The sequence below is a fragment of the Camelus bactrianus genome, chromosome 11 (assembly GCF_048773025.1).
Source record: "Camelus bactrianus isolate YW-2024 breed Bactrian camel chromosome 11, ASM4877302v1, whole genome shotgun sequence".
NCBI lineage: Eukaryota > Metazoa > Chordata > Mammalia > Artiodactyla > Camelidae > Camelus > Camelus bactrianus.
This window is the reverse complement of record NC_133549.1, coordinates 80,999,426-81,017,330: the sequence shown is the minus strand read 5'-3', so window position 1 is coordinate 81,017,330 and position 17,905 is coordinate 80,999,426. Positions and strand designations below refer to the sequence as shown.

The 17,905-nt window shown below is 34.5% G+C and overlaps 1 protein-coding gene across 5 annotated transcripts in view; it reads right to left on the bottom strand.

Annotated features, from left to right (window-relative positions):
- The window catches only part of ZFAND4 (zinc finger AN1-type containing 4), a 61,169-nt gene that overhangs the window by 38,227 nt on the left and 5,037 nt on the right, over window positions 1-17,905 (bottom strand). For all 5 annotated transcript variants that reach the window (XR_012510346.1, XM_074374398.1, XM_074374397.1 and 2 more), the window contains exon 2: window positions 14,739-15,039. Coding sequence is in view for 4 of the 5 variants with exons in the window: in XM_074374398.1 (XP_074230499.1) it covers window positions 14,739-15,000 (262 nt within the window). In the remaining variant the exon portion in view is untranslated. The remainder of the gene's footprint in view (window positions 1-14,738; window positions 15,040-17,905) is intronic.

The window sequence follows — 17,905 nt, the reverse complement described above, 5'->3', positions numbered from 1 at the left end:
AAATAACCATGAAGCAAAAGAAAACTGAAAGGTCACTCCTCAAGCAGAGTTAAACATACTCAAGCATTTGAAGATCCAAAAAACCACTCTGAATCAAAAATTCAAAAATTAAAGAGTAGAAAATGTCCAAGCAGGAAGGGGAATGAAAAAGATTGCTGACTGAACTCAGAAAAGAAATAGAGGAAAAAGACAAAATTACCCCAAAAATAAAGAATAAACTACAAGACACCAAAAGATAATATACTCAGATAAACACTTAGTAAAGGACAAGGTAGGAAAACAGTAAAGAGTATGAAAATGACATAAGGAAGGAAAAAGGGTCAGAGAGAAAGTAGTAGGAATGGAAGACAGGCCAAGAAGGAATAATATTCATATTATCAAAGCCCCTAAAAAAGAAAAACAAAATAGTGGAACAGAACTAATATTTAGAACTATAATCCTGGAATATTTCCAGAAATAGAAGACCTGAATCTACACATTAAAAGGACCCACTAGGTATCTGGGAAAATTAACCCAGAACTATTGTGCCCAAGACATATCCTAAGAATAAAACTATTTGATTTCAATGACAAAGATAAAATCTCCAACAGTTGCATAAAAAAAATCAAACAACTTATAAGGCAAAAGAATTAGAGTGGACTCAACAAGAAAACAATGTGATTTTAAAATGAGCAAAGAGACTTGAAGAGACATTTCCCCCAAAGAAGAAATACGGATGGCCAACAGGTACATGAAAAGATAGTCAACATCACTAATCATCAGAGAACTGCACATCAAAACCACAATGAGATATCATACCCATAAGGATGTCCACTATCAACCTAAGAAAATAACAAGTGTTGGTAAGGATATGGAGAAGCTGGAACACTGTGCCTTACTAGTGGGAATATAAAACTGTGCAGCCACAGTGGAAAACAGCATGAAGGCTTCTCAAAACATTAAGAATAGAATTACTATATGATCCAGCAAACCTGGGGCATATATCCAGAGGGAACTCTAATTCAAAAAGATACATGTACCTCAATGTTCACAGTAGCACTATACACAATAGCCAAGACATGGAAGCAACCTAAATGACCATTGACAGATGACTGGATAAAGAAGCTACGGTATATTTATACAATGGAATACTACTCAGTGATAAAAAAAAAACAGACAAAGGCTTGATCTCCATAATATATAAGCAGCTCGTATGACTTAATCAGAAAAAAGCAAACAACCCAATCCAAAAATGGGCAGAAGACCTTTAAACAAGCAATTCTCCAAGGAAGACATACAAATGATCAATAGACACATGAAAAAATGCTCAATATCACTAATTATCAGAGAAATGCAAATCAAAAATACAATGAGGTATCACCTCACACCAGTCAGAATGGCCATCATTCAAAAATCCACAAGTGACAAATGCTGGAGAGGCTGTGGAGAAAAGGGAACCCTCCTACACTGCTGGTGGGAATGCAGTTTGGCGCAGCCACTGAGGAAAACAGTATGGAGATTCCTCAAAAGACTAGGAATAGACTTACCATATGACCCAGGAATCCCACTCCTGGGCTTATATCCAGAAGGAACCCTACTTCAGGATGACACCTGCACCCCAATGTTCATAGCAGCATTATTTACAATAGCCAAGACATGGAAACAGCCTAAATGTCCATCAACAGGTGACTGGATAAAGAAGATGTGGTATATTTATACAATGGAATACTACTCAGCCATAAAAACCGACAACATAACACCATTTGCAGCAACATGGATGCTCCTGGATAATGTCATTCCAAGTGAAGTAAGCCAGAAAGAGAAAGAAAGATACCATATGAGATCGCTCATATGTGGAATCTAAAACAAAACAAAACAAAACAAAAAAACCAAAAAACCAAACAAAGCATAAATACAGAACAGAAATAGACTCATAGACATAGAATACAGACTTGTGGTTGCCTAGGGGGTGGGGGGTAGGAAGAGATAGACTTGGATTTCAAAATTGTAGAATAGATAAACAAGATTATACTGTATAGCACAGGGAGATATATACAAGATCTTATGGTAGCTCACAGAGAAAGGAATGTGACAATGAATATATATATGTTCATGTATAATTGAAAAATTGTGCTCTACACTGGAATTTGACACAACATTGTAAAAAGATTATAAGTCAATAAAAAATGTTTAAAAAAAACCAGATGACTGGATAAAGAAGATGTGGTATATTTATACAATGGAATACTATTCAGCCATAAAAACTGACAACATAACGCCATTTGCAGCAACATGGATGCTCCTGGAGAATGTCATTCTAAGTGAAGTAAGCCAGAAAGAGAAAGAAAAATACCATATGAGATCGCTCACGTGTGGAATCTAAAATAAATAAATAAATAAATAAACAAACAAACAAACAAATACATACATACATACATATATACATAAAAAACAGAAACAGACTCATAGACATAGAATACAAACTTGTGGTTGCCAGGGGGACGGGAGGTGGGAATGGACAGACTGGGATTTCAAAGTGTAGACCAGATAGACAAGATTGTACTGTGTAGCACAGGGAAATATATACAGGATCTTGTGGTGGCTCACAGCGAAAGAGAATGTGACAATGAATGTATGTATGTTCATGTATAACTGAAAAATTGTGCTTTACACTGGAAGTTGACACAACATTGTAAAGTGACTATAACTCAATAAAATAATTTTTTAATAAAAATGCCATTGCAGCAACATGGATGTAACTAGAGATTGTCATTCTTAGTGAAGTAAGCCAGAAAGAGAAAGAAAAATGCCATATGATATCATTCATATGTGGAATCTAAAAAAAAAAAAAAAAAAAAAAGAGGACACTAATGAACTAATCTAAAAAACAGAAACATACCTGCAGACATAGTAAACAATCTTATGGTTACCAGGGGAAAAGGGAGGGGAAGGGATAAATTTGGGAGTTTGAGATTTGCAAATGCTAACCACTACACATAACAGTAGATTTAAAAAGCCCAAATTTCTTCTGTATAGCACAGGGAACTACATTCAATATCTTGTAATAACCTTTAATGAAAAAGAATATGTAAACAAATATATGTGTGTATATATATGCATGACTGGGACATTATGCTGTACACCAGAAGTTGACACATTGTAACTGACAATATTCAATTAAGAAATTAAAAATAGAATGAAAACACAATAATTCAAAACATCTGTGATGCAGCAAAAACAGTTCTAAGAGGGGAGTTTATAGTGATAAAAGCTTACCTGAAGAAACAAGAAAAATATCAAATAAACAACCTAATGTTACATCTAAAGCAACTAGAGAAAGAAGAAGAAACAAAACCCAAAGTTAGTAAAAGAAATCATAAAGATTAGAGCATAAGTAAATGGAATAGAGACTAAAAAACATAGAAAAGATCAATGAAACCAAAAGCTAGTTCTTTGAAAAGATAAACAAAATTGAGAGGGAGGGTATAGCTCAGCGGTAGAGTGATTGCTTAGCAAGCATGAGGTCCTGGGTTCAATCCCCAGTACCTCCATTAGTAAATAAATAAACCTAATTACCTCCTCCCCCTAGGAAGAAGTTTAACTTCCTTAATAAAAAAAAGAATGAAAAGAAAAGGACAGGATAAACAAAATTGATAAACCTTTAGTCAGACTCATCAAGGAAAAAAAGGGAGAGGCCCCAAATTAATAAAATCAGAAATGAAAAAGGAGAAGTTACAATTGATACCACAGAACTACAAGGGATCATAAGTGGCTACTATGAGCTACTATACCAACAAAAAGGACAACCTAGAAGAAATGGACAACTTTTTAGAAAGGTACAATTTGCCAAAACTGAACCAAGAAGATATAGAAAATATGAATAGACCTATTACCAGTACTTAAATCAAATCAGTACTTAAAAATGCCCCAAAAATAAAAGTCCAGGACCAGATGGCTTCACAGACAAATTCTATCAAACATTTAGAAAAGAGTTAAACCTATCCTTCTGAAATTATTCCAAAAAATTGCAGAGGAAGGAACATTACCAATATCGTACTATGAAGCCACCATCACCTTGATACCAAAACCAGACAGATATCACACACACAAAAAATTACAGGCCAATATCACTTATAAATATAGATGTAAAAATTCTCAACAAAATACTAGCAAATTGACTCCAACAATGCATTAAAATGATCATACACCATGATCAAGTGGGATTTATCCCAGGGATGCAAGCGTTTTTCAATATCTGCAAATAAATCAATGTGATATATCACATTAACAAACTGAAGAATAAAAACCATATGATCATCTCAATAAATGCAGGAAAAGCTTTGATAAAATTCAATATCCATTTATGATAAAAACTCTCCAGAAAGTGGGCACAGATCGAACATACCTCAACATAATAAAAGCCATATATGACAAACCCACAGCTAACATCATACTTAATGGGGAAGAGCTGAATGCATTTCCTCTAAGATCAAGAACAAGACAAGAAAGCCCACTCCTGCAATTTCATTCAACATAATTTTGGAAGTCCTAGCCACAGCAATCAGAGAAGAAAAAGAAATATGGGGAATCCAAATTGGAAAAGAAGTAAAATTGTCACTGTTTAAGGATGACATGATACTATACATAGAAAATCCTAAAGAACCAACCAGAAAACTACTAGAGCTCATCAATGAACTTGGTAAAGTTGCAGGATACAAAATTCATATACATAAACCTGTTGCATGTCTACACACTAACAATGAAACAGCAGGAAAAGAAATTAAGGAAACAATCCCATTTACTATCACATCAGAAAGTATAAAATACCTAGGAATAAACCTACCTACGGAGGCAAAGGACCTGTACTCCAAAAACTGTAAAACACTGATGAAAGAAATTGAAGATGACAGAAACAGATGGAAGAATATACCATGTTCTTGGACTGGAAAAATCAATATTGTTAAAATGGCCATGTTACCAAAGCAATACACAGATTGAATGCAATCCCTATCAAATTACCAATGACATTTTTCACAGACCTGGAACAAAAAAAAAAGTTAAAATTTCTAAGGAAAACACAAAAGACCCCAAATAGCCAAAACAATCTTAAGAAAGAAGAACAGAGCTGGGGGAATAACTATCCCTTCTTCAGACTACACTACAAAGCCACCATAATCAAAACTATACGGTACTGGCATAAAAACAGACACATAGATCAACGGAACAGGATAGAAACTTCAGAAATAAACCCACGCACTTACAGTCAATTAATCTACGACAATGGAAGCAAGAATATATAATGGAGAAAAGAGTCACTTCAATAAGTGCTGAGAAAACTGGACAGCTGCCTGTAAAAGAATGAAATTAGGACATTCTCTAATATCATATAAAAAATAAACTCAAAATGGATTAAAGATCTAAATGTAAGACGAGATACTATAAAACTTTTCGAGGAAAACTTAGGCATAACACTCTGACATAAAGCACAGCAATATTTTTTTTGAATGAGCTCCTAGAGTAATGGAAATAAAAGCAAAAATAAACAAATGGGACCTAATTAAAGCTAAAAGCTTTTGCACAGCTAAGGATACAATCAACAAAATGAAAACACAACCTACAGAATGGAAGAAAATATTTGCAAATGATGCAACCAACAAGAGATTAATTTCCAAAATATACAGATAGCTCATACAGCTTAATATCAAAAAACAAGCAACCAAATCAAAAAACGAGCAGAATATGAAAATATATATATATAAAATTGAATAAAAAAACTGAATCACTATGTACATCAGAAATTAACACTATAAACTGCCTACACTTCAATTTTAAAAAAAAGATTAACAATAACAACAAAAACTCAGCAGAAGACCTAAATAGACATTTCCCCAAAGAAGACACACAGATGACCAACAGGCACATCAAAAAATGCCCAATATTGCTAATTATTAGAGAAACATGCATCAAAACTACAATGAGGTATCACCTCACACCAGTCAGAATGGCTGAAAAGTCTAAAAAGTCTAAAAATAATAAATCCTGAAGAGAGTGTGGAGAAAAAGGAAACTCCTACACTGTTGGTGGGACTGTAGTTTGGTGCAGCCACTATAGAGGACAGAATGGAGGTTCCTTAAAAAACTAAAAACAGACTTATATGATCCAGCAATCCCCCTCCTGGGCATATATCCAATGAAAACTGTAATTCAAAAAGATAGATACCCCACAATGTGCAAAACAGCACTATTTACAATAGGCAAGACATGGAAGCCATCTAAATGTCCACTGACAGATGACTAGATAAAGAAGTTGTGGTATATTTAATATATACACACACACGTACACACACAATGGAATACTACTCAACCATAAAAAAGAATGAAATAATACCATTTGCAGCAACATGGATGGACCCAGAGATTATCACATTAAGTAAAGTCAGACAAAGACAAATATCATTTGATAAAATTTATATGCAGAACCTGGAAAAATGATACAAACAAACTTATTTACAAAACCGAAATTGACTCACAGACATAGAAAACAAACTTATGGCTACCAAGGGGGAAAGTGGGGGGATGGAGGTGGTATGGCACGAGGAAGGAATAAATTAGGAGTTTGGGATTAACATATACACACTACTATATATTAAATAGATAAGTAACAAGGACCTACTGTATAGCACAGGGAAGTATATTCAATATCTGTAATAAACTAGAATGGAAAAAAACCTGAAAAATAATATATATGTGAATTTATATATAGCAATCACTTTGCTGTACACCTGAAACTAACACTATAAATTAACTATACCTCAATTTAAAAAATGGTTAAATTAAAAAATGAAAAACTAAAAAAAACTTACATTTATGAGACATTTGAAAACCTGATGGCTGACAGGATATCTGATGTTATTAAGGAATTATTTTACTTTTTCAGGTGTAATAATGTAACGTTTAAGGAAAAGAGATCTAATCTTTTAGAGACAGACACTGCAATATTTATGAATGAAATGATAAGCTGGAATTTACTTCAAAATAATATGGAGGGGGAAAGTCATTGGGTATGATTAAACAAGATTGGCCATGGGGGAAAAAAGAAATTAGAAAAAGAGCAAATTAAACCCAAAGTAAGCCAAAACATAATTTATAAAACCAAAATAGAAATCAATGAAATAGAAAACAGAAAAAACGAGAGAGAAAATCAATGAAAGCAAAATCTGATTCTTTAAAAGTTCATTAAAATTAATAAAGACTGATTTTTTTCTAATAATATGCAAAATACCAGTATTGGGAATGAGAGGGGTGACATCACTACAGATTCTACAGATACTGAATGAATAAGGGAATTATAAACTCTATGCCAATAAAATTCAACAACAGATAAACACAATCCCTGAAAGACACAGGCTACTCAAGTATACTCAAGGAGAAAAAGATACCCTGAAGAGCTCCATATTTATTAAAGAGAAAGCTTCACGTTTGAGGATATAATACCAATTCTACTCTCTACCCAAAGGCTGGAAAGGAAGGAATAGTCCCAGTTCATTCAGTGGGGGCAGTATTACCCTGACACCAAAACCAGACATTACAAGATAAAATCAGTATCTTTTACGAACAAAGACAGAAATTCTAACACAAAATTTCGGCAAACAATTCAACAACATATTGAAAAGATAACACAACATGATCAAGTAAAGTTAATTCTAGGATTGCTGGCTTAATATTTTAAAAATCATTATAATTGAAACTTTCCAGGAAAATACAGAAATTTTTGTGACCTCAGACTAGACAAAGATTTATTAAGTATGACATCCACATCCATAAAAAATTTTAAAAATAGGACTTCAGCAAATTAACATTTATGCTCTTCAAAAGACATTGTTAAGAGAATAAACAGGCAAGTCACAGTATAGAAGAAAATCTCAGCAAAATGTGTATATGATTAAAAACCTGTACTCAGAATAAAGAATTCTTAGAACTCAACAAAGAAAATTAAAAAAACAGATTTTTTTAAAGGAGTAAATTAAGTTCATGAAGATGCTCGATATAACTAGTCATTAGGGAAATGCACATTAAAACCACAATGAGGTATCACTAAATGCCTATTAGAATGACTAAAGAAGACTGACCATACCAAGTGTTAACAAGGATATGGAAGAAAAAAAGAATCCTCCATGCTTCTTCCCAGCTGCATCCTCTTCCCTCCACCCCGAGTAATTATCATTCCAAATTTGGTGTGGATTATCCTTCTGCTTTTTGTTACTGCTTTATTTCAATACATGGCATTGTTTCTTTGCCACTTTCTGATCTTCATATAAGTGGAATCATAGCATGTGTGTTCCTCTATGATTTGCTTTTTTTAATTCACCATTTTTTAATTTATCCATGTCATGTATGAAGTTATTATTCCATTACTTTTTCCTGTTGTAGACTATTTCATAGAATTTGACTCCAGTGTATGACACATATATTTACGTATACCACAATTTATCTATTCTAGTGTAGTCATTTGAGTTGTTACTAGATTTTTGACATTATCAAAAAGACTACTATGAACATCCCTCTACATGACTTGTTCACATGTTTTACTTCAGAATGTATTTTATAAGTAACTTTATTAATACAGAAATACCAGCTTTCTTCAGGTTAGTATTTTCCTGGTATACCTTTTCAATTCTTTTGCTTTCAACATTTTGGGGTCCTTATATTTGTAGATTAGGTTTCTTACAAACAGTATTTCACATGAGTTTTTTTAAACCATTCTGTCAATGGTGGTTTTTCAATAGAGACTTTTATCCACTTTACATTTTAGGGATTACTGACATTTCTATTCATTTTTACTACCTTATTTTGTGCTTTGCAATTGTTCTAACTACCTGCTTCCTTTATGTATTTAAACAGATGGAAGAAGGTCAGGCAATTCTGTCATTTGGAAATTATACATCTCTATTTCTAATGTCTAGTGATTAATTTAGAAATTTAAATTATCATATTTAATAAAATAAAGTCTAAAGGTAATCACATCTTTAACCTCCTCATGAACAATGCTGGAAGCCTTACCATTCTCATTACAAACAACTGACTTGTATGTCATTGCTTCCAGGATTTTTAATTCAGTTTTTCAAATCTTCATTGTTTTATTAAGTAAACGTTTATTTAGATTTACCCACAACTTAATTTTTTTAATGTTGATTGAATACTGATTGAAATTGACACTTCACCAAAGACCGAATAGACATTTCACCAAAACATAATCAATAAGCAAATAAAAGTATGCTAAAAATCACTAGGTAAGGAGATACAAATTAAAACTATAATGGGATATCACCAAGATCTAGTAGAATAGCAAAAAAGAAACAAAAACAACCCAGACAATACCACGTTCTCATGATACAAAGCAACTAGAACTTCAGACATTACTCACAGAAATACAAACTGGTACAGCCACGCTAGAAAACAGTTTGGCAGTTTCTTATTAAATTAAATAAACACTTACTACACAACTCAGCAATTCCACTCCTAGGTATTTACCCAGGTGATACGAAAACCTATGCACCCATAAAAAACTGTAAAGTTAAAATTACTTTATTCATAATCACCAAAAATTGAAAACAAACCAAGTGTCCCTCAATTTGGGAACGAATAAGTGTAGTATATCCACACAATGGAACACTAATTGGCCATAAACAGAATGCACTATTTGTATTGATATATGGAACAATATGAATAAAGCTCAAATGCATTATGTATTATATATAAGAGAAAGAAAGCAGACTCAAAAGGCCAAATACTGTTATATACAGTTACATGAAATTCTGGAAAAGGTAAAATTATAAGGACAGAGACAGATTAGTGGATGCCAGGAGCCAAGCTTACAGGAAGATATTGACTACAAGGGCACAGGAGAATTTTTGTGGACAATGGAACTGTTCTGTATCTTGATTGTGGTGGTAGTTATGGGACAGTAATGTTTGTCAATAACGACAGAACTATATGCTAGTTATGGGTTGAACTGTGTCTCCCAAGAGTTCATATATTTAAGTTCTAACCCTTACTACCTTAGGATCTGACCTTACTTGGAGATAGGGCTTTTACAGATATAATCAAGTTAAAATGAGTTTATTAAGGAGGGCCCTAATCCAATATGACTAGTGTCCTTATAAAAGGGGGAAATTTGGAGAAAGAGAGAGACGTACACAGGATGATTAAGAAGATTGGAGTGATGTTTCTACAAGCTAAGGAACAAGAGAGATTCCCAGAAGCTAGACATGGTACAGATTTCCTCTAAGAGCTCTCAGAAGGACCCAATAATGCCAACACCTTGACTTTGGGATTTTAGCCTCTAAAATTGTGACATAATACATTTCTATTCTTTATGCCACTCAGTTTGTGGTACCTTGTTATAGCAGCCCTAGAAAACTAACACTAAAAATGGTGAATTTCACAATATGTAAATTATATCTTCATTAAAAATGGAATGAAGGTGTATGCTAGATCTTGTTCAATATTATTGATCAGAATAAACTGTAAAAGTGATCAAATCTATCTAATCCTATATATAATGTGGTTGCAGAGCTGCTCTTACGATTTTTAAACAAAATAAAATATTTTCGGCAAAACAAACACTGAGAATAAAATTCAACTTAAGAAAAAACATGCAGTATATAGCTAATACAGTTCTCGGAAAGAAATTTTAAGTCATAAATGGTTATATTAAAAAGAAAGTTGACAATTTCAGCTTCAGTTACAACATGTAAAGAGCATGTAAGTTGCCACTCCCATCCTTACAACAAGAATAAAGCTGAATAAACTGAAAAAGAACAACTTTTCTTGGAGCCATCAGAGAAATGAGGTAGGAGGGCAAACCACCACCCTTAAATCTACAGAGATAGGAAAATCCAAACAGGTGCAGCCATGATCCACTTACTGGAAGCAGAAGCTCTAGAGACATAAACTGGAAGGAACACTTACCAGCACCACGCCCTAACCAACTGAGCTAACCAGCCGGTTGGAAGGAACACTTAAATGGTAGTTTCATGAACTACTGGAGACTGAGTATGGACTAGCATGAGACTGAGGAATTCCTGGGGGCCTCAGTCTTAGTGGTGCTACCACACTTTTGACAGTTTTATCTCTAGAAACTCCATCAGGTTCTTTCTCTGAAGAATCAAGAAAGATTTCCTTGCAGCTCAGGCAGAGGGAGGGGGAACACAAACATTATGAAAAATCCCAGAGCATTCTCCATAATAAAGGCCAACTCACTTTATCAGAGCCTTATCCCACCTGGGAGAAAGATATTTCACAGATTCCAGACCTTTCCAGGCTTCCTACCTCACCTAAGTTCATTGTGGGGTGAGGAGAGGTGAGAAGCTAAGAAACACTTTGAAGGTGACAGCCCAGGGACATGGGCCCACTAAAAGACAGATTTAATCATTAGATAATAGGGAAGGTTCCCCCTCCCTTAATACTTTACCACCACACTAACCAACTGTAGTTTAATAACATTGGATTAAAACCGAAAGAGATTCAGGATACAGATTCTTTCGAAGGAGGAGTTCTCAAGGAAACCTAAAGACAACAGCAAAGACAAAACAAGGGAACTAGAGGAATTTGAAGCCTCTGGCATTTACAGCTACAGCAAACATTAAGCACAGTCCAACTGCTCATCAATTAATACAAAAATTCACACTATATCATAAATTACATAAAGCACTGTATTTAAAGGTGGTAAAAAGGTCCTAATATATATTGCTAATTAGCAAATTACTATTTTTCCCTTTTGCCTGATAATAATCCTCAGTTTAGAAGTTCACCAGAAAAATATACCCTCACACTTTTTTTGTATATTCCTACAACATACTTTTAGTGATGCAATTACCTGCACATAAGCTTGTTTAATAAATTATTTTATGTGCTGTTAAAAAAGGCGGGGGGGAGGAACACCACAAACATGACAGACGCAAAACTCTGCCTCACGCTTGCAGGACTGTGCCGAGCTACTCCATATAAAGCACTGGTAGATGGTTACTGTTACCTGATACGGTACACCATGCTTTCAGCAAAAAATTACAAGTCATTGTAATCCTACAGGACAAGACAAAATACAGTCTGAAGAGACAAAACAGTGCTCCTGTCCCTTCAAGGCTCACTTAAAGTCACGCTGTGGGTACTGCTCCTTTCTTCCTACAGTCTCACCATTCCTAAACCAGCACACTCCTTCAAGCCTTTCTCCACAGTCCCCTCCACCTCCCCTCCTATCTCCTTCTATCTCCAACTTACCAGAAGCTGCTCAAAAGGAGAAGCAGTCTGGCAGAGCAACCATCTCCCTGAAGGATTACTCAGCTGTGTCACCTCTGCCTTCCTAATCTATGTAATCCATTTCCCTCTGTCTTGGAGAGTCTCACTCACTATGTTATCCCCAAATGTCTTCCTGGGTAGAAACAGAAAGATCACCTAGAAAAGGATTAAAGTTCACTTTTCATGAAGGATGCCCTCTTGAAGCCTCCTATAGAACAGAATGACTGTCACTGCCCATGGGCTGCAAGAAGTTACAAGAAAACACGGAGAATAGGAGGAAAAGAAGAATGGGGGGAGTGAGGGCTGTAAAGATGACTAACGGGGATAGGAATTTGTATCTATTGACCACTACTGGTACATGCCACAGACTGAACTGCGTGCCTCCAAAATGTATATCTTGAAGTCCTAACCCCCAATGTGATGGTGCTTGGAGACGGCGCCTTTGGGAGATAATTAGGTTTAGATGAGGTCATGAGGGTTGAGGCCCTTATGGTGGGATCAGTGCCCTTATAAGAGATGCTCCATGCTAGAAGGTGCCTGTCTACAAGACAGGAAGAAAGCCTCACCAAAACCTAACCATGCCGGTATCCTGATCTCAGACTTTCAGCCTCTGGAACCGTGAGAAAATAAATTTCTGTTGTTTAAGCCTCCCTGTGTATAGTATGTTCTTATGACAGCCCAAGCAGACAAAGACAACAGAGATTTTACATATTACATCATTCAGTTTCCCAACTGCAATATTTGTTTTGTAAGTGTCTAAACTAGGATTCAGCTGTCTAATAACTATAAAGCCACTGCTTTTACCCTGACAACATCTCCTCCTACAGAGAACAAGAAGCCGACATCTTGGCTCTGGTCCCAATCTGTCAGTAAATATTTCCCTTGGACAAGTCCCTAATCATCTTTAAGCCCACATTTACTCTTCTGACATGAGAGACAGGATGCTCTCTAGAGTGCTTTTGCTGCATGGAGATTATTCAAAATGCATGAAAGGGGGGGAAATGCAGAGATTATTTGGAACACAAGGAGTTGTTGTTGTTGTTTTTATCTTCCTGATCCTAAAAAGATACCACTGTACCATCATATAAATGAAAAAGGAGAAGAAAGTAAAAATAAACTCTCCTGACTCCATATCTCACCAAATCATTTGGGGGGACGAAAGCTTCATATGCCATTAGTGGATGTACTGATGTGGTCAGTGGACTGGCCGCTAACTTCAACAGATGTTAGTTACTGGAGGAATAGCAAATATTCAAAAGCTCATATCAGGATCCTTGACTTTACAAAGATAAAAAAAATTCCAACCCTCCTCATTCTTCTGCAATTTTGAACTTAAAACTGAGCTAGAGCACAGTGCCTTTGTATTACAAGCAAGCTCCAGCTGGCTCAAAAATCAAAGATCCATTTAGTCTTATATCAAACAATTTAATTTCCTAATCTTTACTGGATTTTAACAACTATAAATGGCAAATACCACTTGTTTCAGAACTCTGCCTTCACCTAGCCTGAAGTGGAAAGGAATCTCTAACAACAATTTTTCCACATTTCTCAGTATGTTTCCTAGAGATGGTTTTTATGTCAAATGCAATTTGCGTTGTAAAACCCAGTTTAAGTGAAGGCCTTTCAGTATAAGAATATAGGCTTGTCTCCCAAACACAAAAACTCTATATTTCCAAATATGCAGATAAAGAAAATCTTCCACAAACATTCAGATTCCAGAATGCACCATGTGTAGAAGATACGGGTCAGCTAGGCTAAAGCTGAAGGGGATCTCTAACATGAATTTTTCCCACATCTCTCAGCATGTTTCCCAGAGCTGGTTTCAAATTAAATACTGCTTGCATTGTAAACCCCACCCATCAAAAAGAACCCTGCCAATTACAAAGAAAAGACCAATTTTAACACAAAGTAATTTATAACACTTTCCACAAATAAACAAACCACAAAAGAGGTATTATACAATATTCAGTATCTCTGCTATACTGAGGAAACTTCAAATCTGTGTAAATGAGAGCCAAAAATGCTTCTCAATAAATCTCCTTTAAAAAAAGAAAAGGATTCACAAAACACTGTAGAAAGCAAACAAGGTCACTAAAAGGGAATTTGATTATTATTTCCCATTAAAAGTAAGTGTAAGATAGTTATGGCAGAATACACACATCATCATAATCTGTTGAAAAACTTCTAAAATATTATTCCACACCATTAACATGATGCCAGAGATTTGCTTCAAAGGAATCTGGTAGAAAGGGAACAGGGTGAAGGAAGTGCAGGAATCAAAATAAGACAGTTCATGAACTGATACCTGTTGAAGCTGAGTAGGGGGTTTTATGGGTTCATTTTCTAATTCTTCTAATTCCATGTATGATTGACATTTCTCCATAAGGAAAGCTAAAAAGTTATTATACACTCGTGATGAACAAATTTAATCCTCATATTCCAAAAATAAAGAAAGACTAGTACCTTCCAATCTTTGAATTTTTGCTTTCACAGAAATAACGGCTTCAAAGGGTGAAACTCTCAGCTCAAAACATGTTCCAGTCAATGTTTCAATGAAGAGCTCCATTGCATCATAGAAAGGAAGTTTATAGTAAAATGGTCCCACGTTATCTTCATTGAAGAATGGAGGATCTTTTCTGTTATCCATTACTTTGACTTTTCTAATTCCTCTGGAATATGTTGTAGGCAACTGTATTCCAGTTCTAGCCAAATCAGCTTTGAACATTGGTAATATATATCGTTGTTCATGTTTTGAGCTTTGTACCTAGAAAACAAGAATAATTTTTTTTTTAAAAGCCTATCTGAAAGTCTCTTTTCCCCATAAAGATTTTCTGAACAACTCTGGCCCATATAAATCTTCCAAACAGCCTAGAACCCATTTTAATGCTTGCCATGTCTAATCCTGAACTTTTCACATTTGTCTCTGAAATCACTCTCCCAATTAGACTGTCAAGATTATTAAGAACAGGTATATTTGTGCTATTTTTCTGTATCTCACCAGAACTCTGGACAGTTACTTACATATACTACATGCTCAACAAATATTTGTTTTGTTCTTAATGATATTTAAACCAATGAACTCACCATGCAGGTGTAGCTTTTTAAGACTATGAAAAAGTTATGCATATCCTTTCTTAAAACACGTAAATTATGTTTCATAATCCATACAAAGTATAATGTTGTAGCCACTGTACATCTGAATCACACTGAATAAAAGGAATAGCAATCATCTTAATAGATTCCTTTAAAGTAGGACTCACTAGTTAATCAATGAGCATTTAAGTTCCCAGAAGTCATCTATCAGTATAGCATCGAGATGAGATTGATATCTGTAACAGACATTACACACAATCTCTATTCCTCTAAAAGGGATAATCATATTGATAAATTTCCATTAATCAGTGAGAACTTTGCAAAGGGGGTGGGGAGTCTTTAATTTAAACTAAAAGGACAAATGATACACATTATTCCTGGAAAGGAAAGTATATCTTTTTAATATTTTACTGAGATATGATTTACACACCATAAAAGTTACCCATTTATAGTGTAAGATCTACTGGGTATTAATATGTTCACAAAATAGTACAATCATCACAACCATTTTTAGAACAGTTTCATCAATCCAAACAAGGAATCTCATACTCTTTAGACATACTCCTAAATTCTCCCTTTCTTTCTCAGACCAAGGCAATCACTAATCTACTTCCTGACTCTATAATTTTGCCTATTCTGGACAATTCACACAAGCAGAATGATACAATATGTAATCTCTTGTGACTGGCTTCTTTCATTTAGCACAATGTATTCGAAGTTCATTCACTTTCTAGGATGAATCAGTATTTCATTCTTCTTTATTGCTGAGTAATATTCCACTGTATGAATATACCACAGGTTATTTATTTACCCAGTCATCAGTTGATGGGCATTCTGGGTTGTTCCCAATTTTTGGCTATTATGAATAATAGTATAAGAACGTTTGATAACAACTTTGTGTGTAGACATATGTTTTCCTTTCTCTTCCATATGTATCTAGGAGTGGAACTGCTAGGTTATGTGGTAACCCCATGTTTAGCAACGTGGGACTACCAGTTTTCAAAAATGTTTTGAACCAGTTTACACTCCTACCAACAACGAACAAGGGTTCAGATTTCTTCACACCCTTGCCAATGCATTTTGGTTTTTTGATTAAAGCCATCCTAGCGAGTGTGAATTAGTGTCTCGTGGTTGTGATTTGCTTTTCTCTAATGACTAATGATATTGAGCACCTTTTTATGTACTTATTAGTCATTTGTATACCTTCTTTACAAAAAATGTCTATTAAGAAAGTCCATTCAGATCCTTTGTCCATTGAGTTTTTAATGGTTCCTTAATACAAGCCTTTTCACAGATACATGATTTGCAAATATTTTCTCCAATTTTGTAGATTGCCTTTTAACTTTCTTGATGGTGCCCTTTGAAGCACAATAGTTTTTAATTTTAATGAAGACCACTTTGACTATTTTTCTTTTGTTGCTTATGCTTTTGAAGCCATACTTTAAAAGCTTTGCCTAATTCAAGGTAATAAAGATTAACTTGTGTATCTATTGGTAAGAATTGTACAGTTTTAGCCCTTACATTTAGATCTATACTCTATTTTGAATTTATTTTTGTGCACATTGTGAAATAGGGGTCTAGCTTTATTCTTTTGCAATAACCAGTTGTCTCACACCATTTATTAGAAAGATTGTTCTATCTCCATTGAATTATTTTGATGCCCTTGTTGAAAACCAATTGACCAAAAATGTGAGGGCTTACTTCCGGTCCCTTGATTCTGTTCCATTGATCTACATGTCTATCCTTATGCCAGTAGCACATTGTCTCTGTAGATTTGTAGTTAAGTTTTGAGATCAGGAAGTGTGAGTCCTCTAATTTGTTCTTCTCTTCCAAGACTGTTGGCTATTCTGGGTCCTTTGAATTTCCATATGAATCATAGGATCAGCTTGTCTGTTTTGAAAAAACACCACTTGGGATTTTGATAAGGACTGTGGTGAGTCTGCAGTTTAATTTGGAGAGTATTACCATATTAACAATATTAAGTCTTTCTAATCCATCAACATGGATATATTTTTTATTTATAACTTCTTTAATTGCTTTCAACAATGTTTTATAATTTTCAGATTACATGTTTTGCATTTTAAAAAATTCCTAAGAATTTTGTTCTTTCTGATGCTACTATAAATTGTTCTTAGTTTCATTATCAGATTGTTTATTCCTAGTGTTTATAAATACAATTGTTTTTAATATATTGATCTTGTACACTAAATCCTTGCTGAACTTCTTTACTAGTTCTAGATTTTTTAGTCAATTTCTTAGGATTTTCGACATATAAGATCATGTCAACTACAAATACAAATTTTTACTTCTTCTTCTCCAATCTAGATGCTCTTTATTTTCTTTTCTTACCTAATTGCCCTGCCTAGAATCTCCAACACAAGGCTGAATAAAAGTGGTTAAAAGCAAACACTATTGTCTTTTTCCTGATTGTAGAGAAAAACATTCAGTCTTTCACCATAAGGTATGATTTTAGCTGTGGGGTTTTCATAGACAACATTTATCAGATTAAGAATGTTCCCTTCTATTCCTTTTTTGTT